Genomic DNA, 15,565 nt, shown 5'->3' with positions numbered 1-15,565 from the left:
CATACTCCTGTTCCTATTTGGAACCACTCTGTTGCTCCATGTCTAGTTCTAACTGTTGTTTCCTGACCTGCATACAGGTTTCTCAAGAGGCAGGTCAGGTGGTCTGGTATTCCCATCTCTTTCAGAATTGTCCACAGTTTATTGTGATCCACACATCAAAGGCTTTGGCATAGTCAATAAAGCAGAAATAGATGTATTTCTGCAGCTCTCTTGCTTTTTCGATGATCCAGTGGATGTTGGCAATTTGATCTCTGGTTCCTCTGCCTTTTCTAAAACCAGCTTGAACATCTGGAAGTTCACGGTTCACATATTGGTGAAGCCTGGCTTGGAGAATTTTGAGCATTACTTTACTAGTGTGTAAGATGAATGCAATTGTGGGGTAGTTTGAGCATTCTTTGGCATTGCCTTTCTTTGGGACTGGAAGGAAAACTGACCTTTTCCAGTCCTGTGGCCACTGCTGAGTTTTCCAAATTTGCTAGCATATTGATTGTGGCACTTTCACAGCCTCCTCTTTCAGGATTTGAAATAGCTCAACTGGAATTCCATCACCTCCACTAACTTTGTTCGTAGTTATCATCAGGGAAATACAAATCAAAATCACAGTGAGATATCACCTCATACCTGTAAGAAGGATTGTTATCAATAAGATTAAAAATAACATGCCTTGGCAGAAATGTGCATCTTTTTAGGATGATGAGAATGTTCTTAAACTAGATCATGGTGATGGTCATAAAACTCTGTAAATATTCTTAAAATCATTGAACTTACATTTAAAAGAAGTTAATTTTATGGTATGTAAATTATATATAAATAAAGTTGTCAAAAGGCATTTAAGAAATAGAATGCAATTCCATTAAAATTAAAAAAAAAAAAACTGATGGAATTTCCTAGGCCTCTCTTTGAAGGTCACCTAATGCTGAAAGTGGTTAAGACATGTACAGGAGAATTCAAATATTTCTCTTTAAAAAATATCAACCTATTTACCCAAACAAGAAAATATTAGACTGGTTATTAGTATGTAGAATGGTGACACTTAAATACATTAAGCACATTTCTTTTATATTCTTGATGTACCAGGCACTGTGGTAAGTGCCACATGCTTTATCCTTCAGTCATTCATTCAAAAATATTTATTGAACTTTTTTTTTAATGCTCAGCATTGTTCTTGATGCTGAAGACACAGTATGAGTAAGACAAAGTCTCACAATTCTTGGAGCTTACATTCTAATAAGGGAGAAAGACATAAACATGTAAACACACAAGCCATAATACAGATTACTTTAGGTGGTGGTGTATGAGTTTAAAAATAAGCCTGGATAATGGAGAGAGTCGCAGAAGATGGCAAAGGAGGGCAGTGGAAATTGAGGGCTCGGGGAAGGTCTCTGGCAGAGGAGGGGGTAGATTGAGGTAACATTTGAAGAATATAAAAGTGTCATCAGGCAAGGATCGGGAGAAGAGTGTCCTGGGTGGGGAAATAGCTAATATAAATCACATCAGGCCATAGGAAATGGAGAGATGGCAGTGTAATTAACAGAAAGCAGAACAAAGTAGAGGCACCACACTCCCTGATTTCAACTATATTGCAAAGCCATAGTAGTCAAACAGTGTGGTATTGGCATCATCTTGGACAGAACTCTCTGTTAATTATATATTAAAGGTCACCCCAGAAGCTTTGTGGATGTGGGAACATGGAAGAGGGAAAGAGTGAGGGAAGCAAAGAATTAAGAGTGTGCAGCAGGAGCTAAAGGGAGATGATGGTGGCTTCAATGAAGAGGGTGACAGCAGAGATGGTGGCGAGTGCTAGTATCTGGGACATCTTAGGCGGATAGATCCAATAGGGTTGGATGTTCTGTAGAGCGTGGAAAAGGAGGTGTTGAGAATGATCCTTGGATTTTACCTTGAGCAATTGGGCGGAAGGCACTGCATTAATTGAAAGGGCAAACTTCTTTCAGATTGACTCTACTATATCCTGATCATGGATGAAGAAACTGGGGCTCAGAGAAGCTAAGCCACTTTGCCCCAGGTTATCCACCAAAAGAGTGGGAGAAGTAGGTTCAAAGCCAGTGACTCCAAAGACCATATTTTCTTTCTGTTTATTTATTTATTTGGGAGGGCTGTGCTGGGTCTTCACGGCTGTGCCAGGGTTTCTCTGGCTGCAGCAAGCAGGGGCTGCCCTCCAGTGGCCGTGTGTGGGCTTCTCACTGCGGTGGCTTCTCCTGTTGCAGAGCGCAGGCTCTAGGGTGCACACGTTTCAGTAGTTGTGGCACACAGGCATAGCTGCCCTGTAACACGTGGGATCTTCCCAGACCAGGAATCAAAGCCATGTTCCCTACATTGGCAGGCGTTCCCTACATCTTAACCACTGGACCACCAGGGAAGTCCCAAAGGCCATATTTTAAACACTGTTTAGTACTCACTCCTGCCCAAAGTGTTCCTCCATCCTCAGCCAGACAGTGGAGAGAAATCATGGAAAGTGGCATTGGGTGGTGAGAGGAGGGCTTCTTGGCTAATGGGTGGGCTTGTTATTGAGCAAGAGGGAGAGGAGCAACTTGAAGGAGTCACATTTTTCCAGTGAATCATATTAAATAACCAGAGTGCCTTATACCCAGTGTCAGGCTAAACAGAGATTGACAGGTAATAACAGCTCAGTAATTACAGGAAAACATCAGCTTGAAAAGTGCAGAGTTTCTTGAAATACCTGAAGCCATTTAATATATCTTATGTTTGCTCCAGACCAAGAGTCAGCTCCCAGGGCAAGACTGGTCTCATTACCAAACTAATGGACATCATGTTCTGAGGTGACTTTCTTTCTTCCAAATAAATCAGAATTTTAAAAACTGAAGTCCAAGATAGCCATGCTGCAAATGTTTGCAAGGACATCACTGAGTGTTTCAGGTGTCAAGTTTAATTTGACTTGGCCTAGTCTGTTCTTTTAAGAAAGGCTCAGGAGGCATCAGCTGGGTCACAGGGAGAATTCCTTCTGCTCTTGCTCTTTGAGCTGTGACAGAAATCAAACCTTGATACCCTGAGCATGCTTTCTCAAGCAGGAATTGCCCCTGTCGCTGTGGCCCAAAGGAGTAAGTTGTGATGAAAGTTGTCATTCTCCCCTATTCCCTGATTGTATGGTTGCTTTTTTATTTTTTCCCCAGGAGTAGGAGATGGAGAGAGAGAAGTTCATTTACACTTTCATGAGCCCCCAGTAAGTGGCAGCCACTGTCCTAGGAAGTGAAAGTGAAAGTCGCTCAGTCATGTCCAACTCTGCGGCCCCATGGACTGTACAGTCCATGGAATTCTCTCGGCCAGAATACTGGAGTGGGTAGCCAGTCCCTTCTCCAGGGGATCTCCCCAACCCAGGGAAGTGGGCTGATGCCAAATCTTTATATTATCAAAAAGGAGAAGTGATAGCAAAAATAAAAAGGTAAACACTGTGTGTGCCCACATCTGTGTGTGTGTGCATGTGTGTGTGGTATGTGCACGCTCCCTCGGCTGCCCCCCGCACACCCCTGTGAAGCACGCTCCTAGGGCCTGAGCATCAGTGGCCCGGACAAAGGGAAACTCCTCCGTGCCTTGCAGACTTTCCTCAGCATTTTTCACCATACAACAGCTCTAATGACCTTGGCATCGAGCTCTTACTGGGGATTAATAACTGGCTGGGTTTAATGGCCCTTACTGTGTCCTGGGCCATTTTCCCAGTCAGCCATTAATTCCAAGCAGTGCCCTGGGCTCTGGCCATTATGACCGCCTGGGTCAAGTGGCTGCCTTGAAGCAAACGGCCCAGCCTCCTTCTCTGCAGACAGAGCTTCCGCTGTGCTCTCCCTTGCTTCTCTCCATGGCATTGGTGCATAGAGCTGCAGGCAAATTGTTGGTTAGGGCATCACATGACGTCTTCTTTTTATGTGTGTAGGTTTTCTCAGAGGACAGAGAGGCGTAGAAGTTGAGTTTCATTCACTCACTTATCAACTCATCTGTCTATTCAGTAGCAATTGAGTGTTTTTATGGGCCAGGAAGCAAGAGAGATTATCAAGGTTGGAGTGGCTAATATGGGTGCTCATGTTTCCTACCAGGGTCAGATCACCTCGCCAAATGGGGCTTTAGGAAAATGTCCCCGAGAGTCAGGGAGGCTGAATACTGTGAGAAGAAAGAAAAGGACAGGGATGCAGTGAGTTCACAGGGACCCACTACCCCTCTTGCATCCTTGGCGCAGGTTTACTTCCCAGGCATGCCAGCACAGCCCCAAGTTCACTTTCCCAAACTCCTCTGTGTGATTCATCAACTCAACATCTGAGTACTTAAGTGAAGATGGTGTCAATACTCCGTCAGGAATCTTAACTCACCAAGGCATGAACATATCCACCCATTTCATTAAGACACTCAGGATGGTCATGGTCCTGCAATGTGGAGGAGCAAGGCTGTCTCGGAGGAGCAACATTCCAAGAACCTGGGTCCCAAAATCTGTACAGTCATTCCACCTCCCAAGATATCCTTAGTCCCTCTGAATGCAGGAAAGAGACTTCATTTCCTTCTTTGGAAAGGATTCAGCCTTTGGTACACGCTCTTCTCAACTGCAGGAAGTGTACCATTATGTTTAGAACAGTTAATGTCATTTTACTGGCTCCACTTACTGAAAGGCACTTAAGGTATAATTCAGGTATCGATCTTTTCTTCATTGTTTGGTGCATCTGAGCAACACAAAGAGAGGGTGCTGGTGCCCAAGGTAATCAATATACCTCAGAGCTCAGGCAGGTGGGCGTGAGGGAGGGCTTTCTGGGACACGGTGGACCCCAGTGTGTTCTGATGGTGCCCAGGAATCACAGAGGGTCTGTATGGCATAGTCAGGAACGTTGACCTTCCCTAAAAGGGTCTTCATCTGGCCTCACATGGGCATAGGAGAAAGAGAGAGAGAGAGAGAGAAGTCCTTGGAATCTTCAGAGGTGTTACCAGTTTCACCCACCAAGCAGCCTGTGCTCTGAGAATCACAGTAGAGTAATTACGGGGAAAGAGATGCTGGGACCTTTCTTTAGAATTTTTCACCAGTAAAAATGAGCACAATATCTAGAAATTATAGATCAGACTGGAAAATTCAGGGTTAATAGTTCTAAGTGAGTCTGATAAGAAAAAGCAGGTTCCAATGGCCTTAGGGTCCAGTGGAATGAAATCTTACAAAGTGACCTTATCAAGCAAATGGACTGAGTTACACTGTACCTCAGGGGTATACTAAGTGCTCAATGAATGTCTTTTAAATGAATGAACGAATGAATGTCATCTGGCTATTAGCATCTTAGCTGGCCCTCTCTTTGTTTTATGACTGAGAAAGCTAAGTACCTGATTTGTGATAAAGTCTGCTTTAGACCCTGGGTCTCCTGACCCTAATCACCATTTGGTAATGTGCTATTTGCAGATGCCCCAGTCATCTTTGTAGAACTGTTTTAAGTGGGCTTCTACATGAGTAGAAGATATAAGATATAAGGATATAAGACTTTTAATGCTAAAACCCAAATAACCCCTAACAAACTGGGTTGTTTTTCCACTCCTCAATATTCTCATTAGTAAAATAGGGGTGATGATTTCTCTTTCTTATAGGGTTATTTGAAGAATTAATGCAATTATATAAAAAGCTCATAACAGTGCCTGGCACATAGAGGACATCCAGAAATATTAACTGGATGTTAATTTTAATTTTAATTAATTAATTTTAATTTTATTAATAGATAAATATTAATAAAAGTTAACATTAATTTTAATTAATATTAAAATATTAATATTAGCTCACCCTTTCCTTTATGTCCCCCGCTCTGCTCTGCTCCAAACAGCCCCCTTTACTAACATTGAGGCACAGCCCTGCAATATGTCATACTTTATTGCACATCTTTACTGACCCACTGCCTGCTAAGTATAAACTTTGAAGGGTTCTGTTTTTCCATTCCATTTGCATTCTTACTGCCCAGCACAGTACATGTCACCCAAGAGTAGTAAAACTGAGAGTCACTCAATCGTGTCCGACTCTTTGTGACTCTGCGGACTGTAGCCTGCCAGCCTCCTCTGTCCATGGGGATTCTCCAGACAAGAATACTGGCGCTATTTCCATTCCCTTCTCCAGGGGATCTTCCCAACCCAGGGACTGCACCTGGGTCTCTTGCGTTGTAGGCGGATTCTTTACCACTGAGCCACCAGGGAAGCCTCACCTGAGAGTGACTTGATGTCAAACGAATGATGAGAATTCGCAGTGGTAGAACTGCCCCTTCATAAGCCCATGTGTCAGTTATTGACTCCGGGTGATCAGTACTTACTGACTTGGTACTGACCTACAATGCTCTCCACTCCGCCTGATAATCCGTGAATCAGCCATCACTTAATGAATGACACTGTGCCAGGTCCTACGGTAAGGACTGGATTGAACTGCATGCAATTTCTATTAATAATTTTGCAGGTCAAATATTGGCAATTTCATATGACTCAAGCTGATACTATGTGTTCTAGCAAAGCAGAATGGTGCATAAATTATCCCCAGTTAAAGATGAGAAAACTGAGACTTGTGGAGGTTAGTGAATGGCCAAGATCCCCAAGCTAACAGGTGGTAGGGCCAAGTCTGGACCATCCTGTGTGGGTGCCCTTTGCCACTCTGCAGTGAGGGAAGGTGGCCACCCTTTGGTGCTCTTTGTCCAATTCTGAAGTCAGCACCATGGCTCAGGAAACTCCCAGAGTAAACATACAACTGAATCCATGCAGAACAAAATTGGAACAATTTCCTGGGACTGTGCAGGGACCACGTGTCCAGTTCAAAGTTAACAGGGAGGGAGGACAGAGACTCTGGGGAAAATATAATAGAGCAACTGTCCTTCAGAACATTCTTGACTGTCAGTTTCTTGTGCACTTGTTGGCCTTGGCCTCAGGCCCTAATTACATTATCTTCAAACAGCAACTGAGACATTTCTCATTAAACACGATCAGGGAAATGTATAACGTATAGGAGTGTTGCTGTTCAGAAAACACATCAGGGGCTCAGGGTGTCGAAGTGAGCCCCGTCCTTGGCGTTGGCCTGGTGGTGACTGCAGACCCAGGGCTCCCACAGGGCATGTGTGCGCTCCATGAGCTTAAGGCTTTCTTTGCATTTCTGAAGGTGGACCAGCTCAGTTTCTCTCTCTCTCCCTTTAAAATGGGAGAAACAATCCTAATTGTCATTTCAAAATTATGGCATCTGAGGGGTTACAATTTGCATGTCTTTTCTCCTGTGACTTTTAGACGATGCCTGTGTAGGATAAATATATTTGTACAGCATCCGAGAACAGTGATATACGCTTAACTTACAATCAGGTGAGTCACGAGCATCAAAACTAGTGTCACAGCACATTGTAGTATAGTCTTTTCTTCAACTTAGGGGTAACTTTGGATTCAGAAAGACCTGAATTTGAGAGCATGACTTCATTACTTGCTAGTTATGTATCTGAGCATTTTTTTAAAAAATGTCTCTGAGCCTTGGGGTATCATTATCTGTAAAATGGCAGTCACAGCAAGCTTGTTACGTTGATATGACAATCTGATCTGTTAATATCAGTGAAGCCCAGACCCCCATGTTCGACAGGTCACTGCTGGCTCTTTTCCTGTTGCCCAGGGCTCCCTGACACCAGCCTGATGAGGTAATAGCATCAGGGGTATGTTTTGGCAAAGGAGGGAGGAACAAGAAGAGAGGCAGCCCTCAGAGGCAGGGAAGTGACCTGCTGGTGCCAAGAGGGCATCGCCCACTGATGGAGCCTTTCTCCCTCTCCTTCCAGCCCCTGAAAATGCACTGCAGGGACTGCGCCCTGGTGACGAGCTCAGGGCAGCTGCTGCGCAGCCGGCAAGGCGCCCAGATTGACCAGACGGAATGTGTCATCCGCATGAACGACGCCCCCACGCGTGGCTACGGGCGCGACGTGGGCAACCGCACCAGCCTGCGGGTCATCGCGCATTCCAGCATCCAGCGGATCCTGCGCAACCGCCACGACCTGCTCAACGTCAGCCAGGGCACCGTCTTCATCTTCTGGGGCCCCAGCAGCTACATGCGTCGCGACGGCAAGGGCCAGGTCTACAACAACCTGCAGCTGCTGAGCCAGGTGCTGCCCCGGCTGAAGGCCTTCATGATCACGCGCCACAAGATGCTGCAGTTCGACGAGCTCTTCAAGCGCGAGACCGGCAAAGACAGGTACGGAGCGAGGGCGAGCGGCGGCACGGGGACGGGCCAGGGCGAGGAATCGGTCTCCCTGGCTGGCCCTCAAGATATTTAATATAGTTCCCTGTGCTGTAGTGTAAGTCCTTGTTGTTTATGTGTTTTATACATAGCAGTGGTTAATTCCAAACTCCTCATTTATCTCTTTCCCTCACTACCCCTTTTGGTAACAGTAAGTTTTTCTTCTAAATCTGTGAGACTGTCTCTGTTTTATGAATACATTTATTCATACAGTTTTTTTGTAAGATTCCACATTGTAAGTGATCATATGATCATATGATCACTTACATGATCACGTATGATCACAAATATCATATTGTAAGTGATCATATGATCATATGATCACATACATGATCACATATGATCACAAATATCATATGCTGTTTGTCTTTCTCTGACTTACTTTACTTAATATGATAAGCTCTAGGTCCACCCATGTTGCTGCCAATGGAATTATTTATTCTTTCTAAAAGCTCTTGCTTAGGGCTTTTTGTTACGGCCCCGCTGCTCAGGCTGGGTACAGAGTTCATCTGTAGGGTCCTCCTGGAGATTGGACTGTTCAATTTGAATTTATAGGCAAAGTGAAGAGAGCATTTATATGGATAATTCAGGGCCATATCCCTACTTTGGAGGAAGAGGTGACACTGCTGCTGGCTTACATGGGTAGTAAGATAATAGGTTTCTTGCATTTTATTTCCTCATGTGAACACTAACCTAAAATAAGTACATAGGATTGTTTTTCTCTTCAAAGTCAAATATTTATTCACTCAACAGATGTTTATTAGTGCCTACTATTTCACTGCACCTGGTATCGGAAATACATCTAGTCAAAAATAAGGCAGATCTAGAGCCTGCCCTCCAGGAATAGTCTTCTAGGCTGGGCAGATAGTCACCAAGTAGTGGCCAGTGTGCTAGGTCATGTGAGGTGAAGAAAATGGGCCTCTGACCAGGGAAATGGGCTGTAGTCTAGGGCAAGGCTTACCAAACTGTTAGTTACAGATTCGTGATGGGACACAAAATGCATGCAGTGAGTCACTGTAAGATTTTTTTAATATAATAGAAAGAATGGAATAGATGTAATAAAAGACAATTCCAGCATTCATTCCCCACAGTAAGTTAGGCAAAGTATTATTTCATGAAATAAAATTTGTTTCCGTTTTATACATAAAAATATACATATACAGAGATGTCTTTTTGATGTGATAAAATCTTTCTAGAATTAGATAGGGATGATGATGGCATAACTGTGAATATACTAAAAAGCACTAAATTACGTGCTTTAGAAAACTATGAAATGAAAACCATGTATAATACATGTGAGCATATACGCTCAATCATGATATAAAATGTATTTCTTACTGTAAGTCCAAATCTTTTGAAAAGCACTGGTCTAGGAGATAAGGGTCTGGTGGAAAGACTTTCTCCCTAAGATGTATTTAAGCAGAGGCCGAGGTCAGGAAGTATTTATCCAGGTAAAGAAGAACTGGAGAAACAGAGAGAAGCACCCTTATGGGTATGAGAAGGTAAGAAGTGAGAAGACTTGCAGGGGGTTGGAGAAGAGTCCCTATGACTGTGGGCAGGACAACTGGTGCTGGGGTGGTGGGGTGGGCAGCTGGAGAGGAGGCAGAGATAAAGGGTGAGGAATTGGCCAAATCTAAGTGAAGACAAGGACAGTTACAGGTATCGAAAGGAACAGTGCAGTATAGCCCAAATACACAGCTCTGGGTTGGAATTTTGACTCTGTCCCTCACTAGTTCTATAGTCTAGGCAAAATAGCTAACCTTTTAGTAACTTCACATGTGAAAAGCACACAGTGCCTAAGCTTCATAGGATTGTTCTAATGATTAAATTTTACTCATTTCCTCAATTCTAAAAACATGTACTTTTATAGTTAATACACAGTTAATGATATAACTTACCCCTTTCCTAACAAAAACTGTTCCTGAGCCAATTTCTGATAAATAAAGAATTTGTTGTTGTTCAGTTGCTTAGTCATGTTCAACTGTTTGTGACCCCATAAATGCAGCACACCAGCCTTCCCTGTCCTCCACTATCTCCCGGAGTTTGCTCAAGTTCATGTAAATTGAGTCAGTGATGCTATCCAACCATCTCATTCTCTGCCACCCTCTTCTCCTGTTGCCTTCAATCTTGCCCAACATCAGAGTCTTTTCCAGAGTCGGCTCTTCACATCAGGTGGCCAAAGTATTGGAGCTTCAGCTTTACCATCAGTCTAATGAATGTTGCTGTTCAGTCACTCAGTCATGTCCAACTAATTGCGACCCCATGGACTGCAGCACGCTAGGCCTCCCTGTCCTTCCAATGAATATTCAGGGTTAATTTCCTTTAGGATAGAGTACTTCGATCTCCTTACAGTCCACGGGATTCTCAAGAGTCTTCTCTAGCATCACAATTCAAAAGCATCAATTCTTTAGAGCTCAGCCTTTCTTTATGGTCCAACTCTCAAATCTGTACATGACTACTGGAAAAACCATAGCTTTGACTATATGGACCTTTGTTGGCAAAGTGATGTCTCTGCTTTTTAACACATTGTCTAGGTTTGTCATAGCTTTCCTTCCAAGAAGCAAGTGCCTTCTAATTTCATGGCTGCACTCACCACCCTCAGGGATTTTGGAGCCCAGGAAATAAAGAATAGGAAGTACTAAATCCTTTGGGCTAGCTTAAGCAACTCATTATGGAGAACAGTCTTAAAGAAAGAATAGAGCTCACTATCCCCAAATTCTTTGTTGGGAAGAGCTTTCTTTTTAAATCCTGGAAATCTTTGTGATCATTGGAGGGCTGGTCAGGCAAGAGTGAATATGATTTCTGATGGAGTGAGGAGAGGAGGACCCAGCTCCTGGCACTGTGGCCTCCTTCCCTGGAAGTCCAGGTGACTAATTCCATGGTTAGCCGAGTCAGTAGATCACACAGGGGATCCTGTCATCATCACACACTGTCATGAAATCCAGTCATTCATTATCTTTTAAAAGCCACAAATAAGACAGACTGTTGCTCATTTGTATGAGTTCTTTAACCAAAAGAACATTTTATAAGAGAAGGAGAATGAGGGAAGCTATTTACAGTTTCAGTTTTTGTGTTTGGAAAATTCAAAATAAGTAAAAACACTCTCTTCAATAGAAAACACTTCTCTTTTGAGTTTAATGGTTGTTTGCTAGATTTAAGTATTCCTGAAACATTGCTGCAGTGTTAGCTATATCAAATAATTACACATTACTCTGGATCATCTTGGGGTTTCCCAGGTGGTGCTAGAGGTAAAGAACTTTCCTGCCAGTGCTAGAGACATGCAAGAGACACGGAAGACATGCGTGTTCGATTCCTGGGTCGGAGGAGTCCCTGCAGGAGGGCATGGTAACCCACTCCAGAATTCTTGCCTGGAGAATCCCATGGACAGAAAAGCCTGGTGGACTATAGACCATAGGGTTGCAAATAGTCAGACATGACTGAAGCAACTTAACCTGCACACATGCTGGATCTTCTTAAGTTGATAACTTTGAGATTAGTCATTCCATCCTGATTCTTCTCAGACCTTTAGGAAACAATCTCACATTAAGACATAACCCACTCACTAAATTCATTAAATTCTGACCAGTGAAAACCTTTTGTGCAGTACACAAGAAGTAAGGGTTTTCCAGGTGGCTCAGTGGTTAAGAATCCACCTGCCAATGAAGGAGACACAGGTTTGATCCCTGATCTGGGAAGAAGAGCAGCTAAGACCGTGTGCCGCAGTTACTGAGCCCGGGCTATATAGAGCCTGGAAACTGAAACTACTGACCTCACACACAGGTCACAACAACTGAGTCCATGCTCTGCAACAAAAGAAGTCATAGTGACGAGAAACCCAAACACCACAGCTGGAGAGTAGCTCCTGCTCTCTCCAACTAGAGAAAAGCCTGTGCAGCAACACCCAGCAGAGCCAAAAATAAAGAAAGAAAGAAAGAATTAATTTTTTAAAGTATGCCTAAAAAAAAGAAGCTGATCTTGTATTGCCTCAATATTCTTATGTGTCCATATTCTTAATCTGAAGTCTCCTCCAAGCTGAAAGAACAAAGTCAGAAACAGCCCTTCAGAGCAAAACTATTTCTATAAACTAAAATAAAACGTTTAGTCTCTAACAGTATTGCCTGTGTTATGCTTTTCTTGAAACCTACCACAGTAGCATGGATTAAAGATACACTTAGTATGAAATATTTGATTTTGCACATCTCATGATCTGGACATTCATTTCAGGCTAGCATTTTGAAGAACTGGGATAATTCAGTAGATTCTGATTTATGGAAGTTTCAACCTACTTAAAAGTGAAGAAAAAAGTGGCTCAGAAACAATCTGCAATTAAGAAGCATGACAAATGACATAGATGGCCAAGTGGTATTCTTTGATATTAGAAAGTAACTGTACTTGAAAATAACTTTATAATTGAATAAGGGTACATTAGGAAAATATGATTCAAAACCAATATTATAGTAATTAGATAAAAGAAGCATAAATGAAATAACTGCAGGAAGAATATTTCCACAGAGATTATAAATGAGATTCTGGTGGAGCAGAAAGGCCTTTAATTTGTAATTTAGTGTGCACTATAGAATTATCAGCTCAGTGTGTTACTTCATCATATAAAAGAATATCTGATCATTTTCCCTAATAAGCACATGACAGCTCTTCATATTCCTTCATTATAGCTGATTAAGTGTAAAAACAGTAGATATTCCATTGCTGGAAAAAGAGTTTGAATCTTTTTAGACAGACAGCACAAAGCAGGTGCATTTCTATAGCATGTGATCTTTTGCAAAAGGCTATTATTTTGCAGGTCTGGGGAATTTTAAGTGTCTCTTTAAAGAAACCTTCATCTTGGTTTCCTTAGTCCTCCATTTTGTATTCTCCCCATTTTTACCCATTAAACCTTTTACTGTAGAGTCCCATCCTCCTGTATTTCAGACTGTGGCTTGTGATTTTTACTACATCACACAAAAGAAAGCCAAAACTGTGGGGAAGTTTCTGCCACTGGGAAAAGCCTTCTTGGTGTTTCCTACAACTTGAAATCATAGGGACCTGGTGTGATTCCTGGATCAGGAATCTGTGGATATCAATAAGCTGTCTTTTTCTTCCTGGGCCCCACATTCTCCTACTTGTTCACTCACCTAGTTTAAGTCTGGGACAATTGGCCATCTCAAGGTCACAGCGCTGGTAAAGACGAAGCATGGCATGGCCTTCCCTTCCCCTCCCACATTCAGCTGTACTATCCCCTTAGTTCCAAAGGTCTTAGGAATACACAGCCCTGATGAGAAAGAAGCGGGATCATTAATACCTGTGTAGACTGGCGGTCCCAGAATTTTCTGATTACTTCCCTAGCTACTGATGATGGATTCTACATAAGAGCCAGTAGCCATGTTAGAAGGACATCAGTTTCTTTGTGAGTGTTAAAAAGCACTGAGAGTAATGGCTGAATTACTTACTTCATTTGCTCCAACCTAGCAACCAAGAGAGGAGGAAGGGACCTTGATGTATCAACATACCAGACTATATACTTCTTAGGATGTTGTCTCTCTTAGTCCTTGAAATTACAAATTGCTCAGGAAGATAGAGCTTCCCATGCCTGCTTTCTGGATGAGAAAGAATAATAGTAACCTGCCTCAGGTCATTCAACTGGTGAATGATAGAAACTAGTAAGATGCAAATCTGTGTTATTTCCATCTTGAGAATCTTTTAAATGTACTTCCTGGGCTATTACTGGATCAGGATACAATAGAATGGAAAATAAAAATGAGTAAAGGGATTAAGAACTAGAAAGTTGAAGCCATGAGCTCAGGAATGACTAAATTACCCATTCCTGTCAGGTATGTGATAAAACAAAAGACTTCTTAAAACACCTTTTTTGGTTGTTATTCCTTATGTGAAATGGAAATAGTGCAAACTGCTTAACAAAAACTCTTCCTCCTTAAAGAGGGATACTGTGCAGTGCCAGGAGAAAAGCTTTTCTGCAATTATGTTATTCACATCTCATATGGTGCTGTGGCTGGGCAAAGTCAGGCAGTCTGACCTTGGGGATAAGGTTTTGAAACTGGCTAATGAGGCCTACCATAAGCACTGGGGGGAAAGATAAAAACAGCAATCCCCAAAGAATTGAAATTAATATCCACAGCAGCATAACATGGTGGACCAAGTCATCCTCACAGGTCAGCTGAGACCTTGATGGTGTATCTCCACAGTTACCCTTGGACTCAGCATGTGATTAGAGCTCAACACAGATGTTTGAATGGGTAAATGAATGAATGTCAAAACCCACCAATGCAGTCCTTACATTCTGTCAATTTTTGGTTCTTCTAACAAAAATTTTCATAGGGCTCTGACTCTTTTGATGGAAAAGAAAGCAGATACTCAATTAAACATAAGCGTTCCTGTGTCCTCTTCCTCTGATCATTAGTCCCTTCCTAAATGAATGGACTTCTTTTAAGGAAAGACATTCAGTCAAGATTTGGGTGTCAGTTAGTCTAGTTAAAGGCAAGCTTCTACCCTACAACAATTTGATTGGTAAATAGATCAATTGGTAAATAAAGACAACTGTATTTATTCATTTTAATAAGTTCTTCATTATCCACCCTGCTTGGAGAAAAAAGAATATTTATAGCTAGTGAAGTATTCTAGTTAAAAAAGATTTGACACATGAGGATTGTCATCTTACAAGAAATTGAGTGGTGGGACTTCCCAGGTGGTCCAGTGGTTAAAATCTACCTTCCTATACAGGGGACATGGGTCCTATCCCTGGTTGTGAAATGAAGATCCCACAAGGGGATCTTCATGAGGCAACCAAGCCCTCATGCCACAATTAAACCTAATGCAGCCAAATAAATAGATAAATAAATACTTTTTAAAAAGAAATTGGTAATAACTTACACATAAACATTGATCATCAGCTTTGACTATGTAGAAGTCCCTTAAGAACCCACCATAATGGAACATTGACATCATTTACCATTGTATCATGGAATATGGTGGTATTGGTAACATACTGCTATCTGGTAAAGTTCTGGCTGTTTATCAAATGGAGAGAGAGAGAGTGTGTGTGTGTATAGTCATCCTTGTTCCAGATAAGATTTGAGATGGAAGGGGTATAATGATTACTTTACCAGTTTGCAGACTAAACTACTGTTCCTTCCAGGAAGATCTCCAACACTTGGCTTAGCACTGGCTGGTTCACAATGACAATAGCCCTGGAGCTCTGTGACAGGATCAATGTTTATGGCATGGTGCCCCCAGACTTCTGCAGGTAGGATTTATTCTGCACACGTAATTCATCAGCAGTGTTATGCAGTGTTTATAAATATCTGATTTCAAATATCAACCACGAGA

At 42.3% G+C, this 15,565-nt stretch overlaps 1 protein-coding gene across 1 annotated transcript in view; it reads left to right on the top strand.

The window, feature by feature from the left end:
* The window catches only part of ST6GALNAC5 (ST6 N-acetylgalactosaminide alpha-2,6-sialyltransferase 5), a 206,313-nt gene that overhangs the window by 170,635 nt on the left and 20,113 nt on the right, over positions 1–15,565 (top strand). The window contains exons 3-4 of the mRNA XM_020878832.2: positions 7,770–8,179; positions 15,375–15,482. Of these exons, the coding sequence (XP_020734491.1) occupies positions 7,770–8,179; positions 15,375–15,482 (518 nt within the window). The remainder of the gene's footprint in view (positions 1–7,769; positions 8,180–15,374; positions 15,483–15,565) is intronic.

Source organism: Odocoileus virginianus, chromosome 5, assembly GCF_023699985.2.
Source record: "Odocoileus virginianus isolate 20LAN1187 ecotype Illinois chromosome 5, Ovbor_1.2, whole genome shotgun sequence".
Taxonomy (NCBI): Eukaryota; Metazoa; Chordata; class Mammalia; order Artiodactyla; family Cervidae; genus Odocoileus; species Odocoileus virginianus.
The sequence above is the reverse complement of the archived record's forward strand: the minus strand, read 5'-3'. Positions and strand labels throughout refer to the sequence as shown.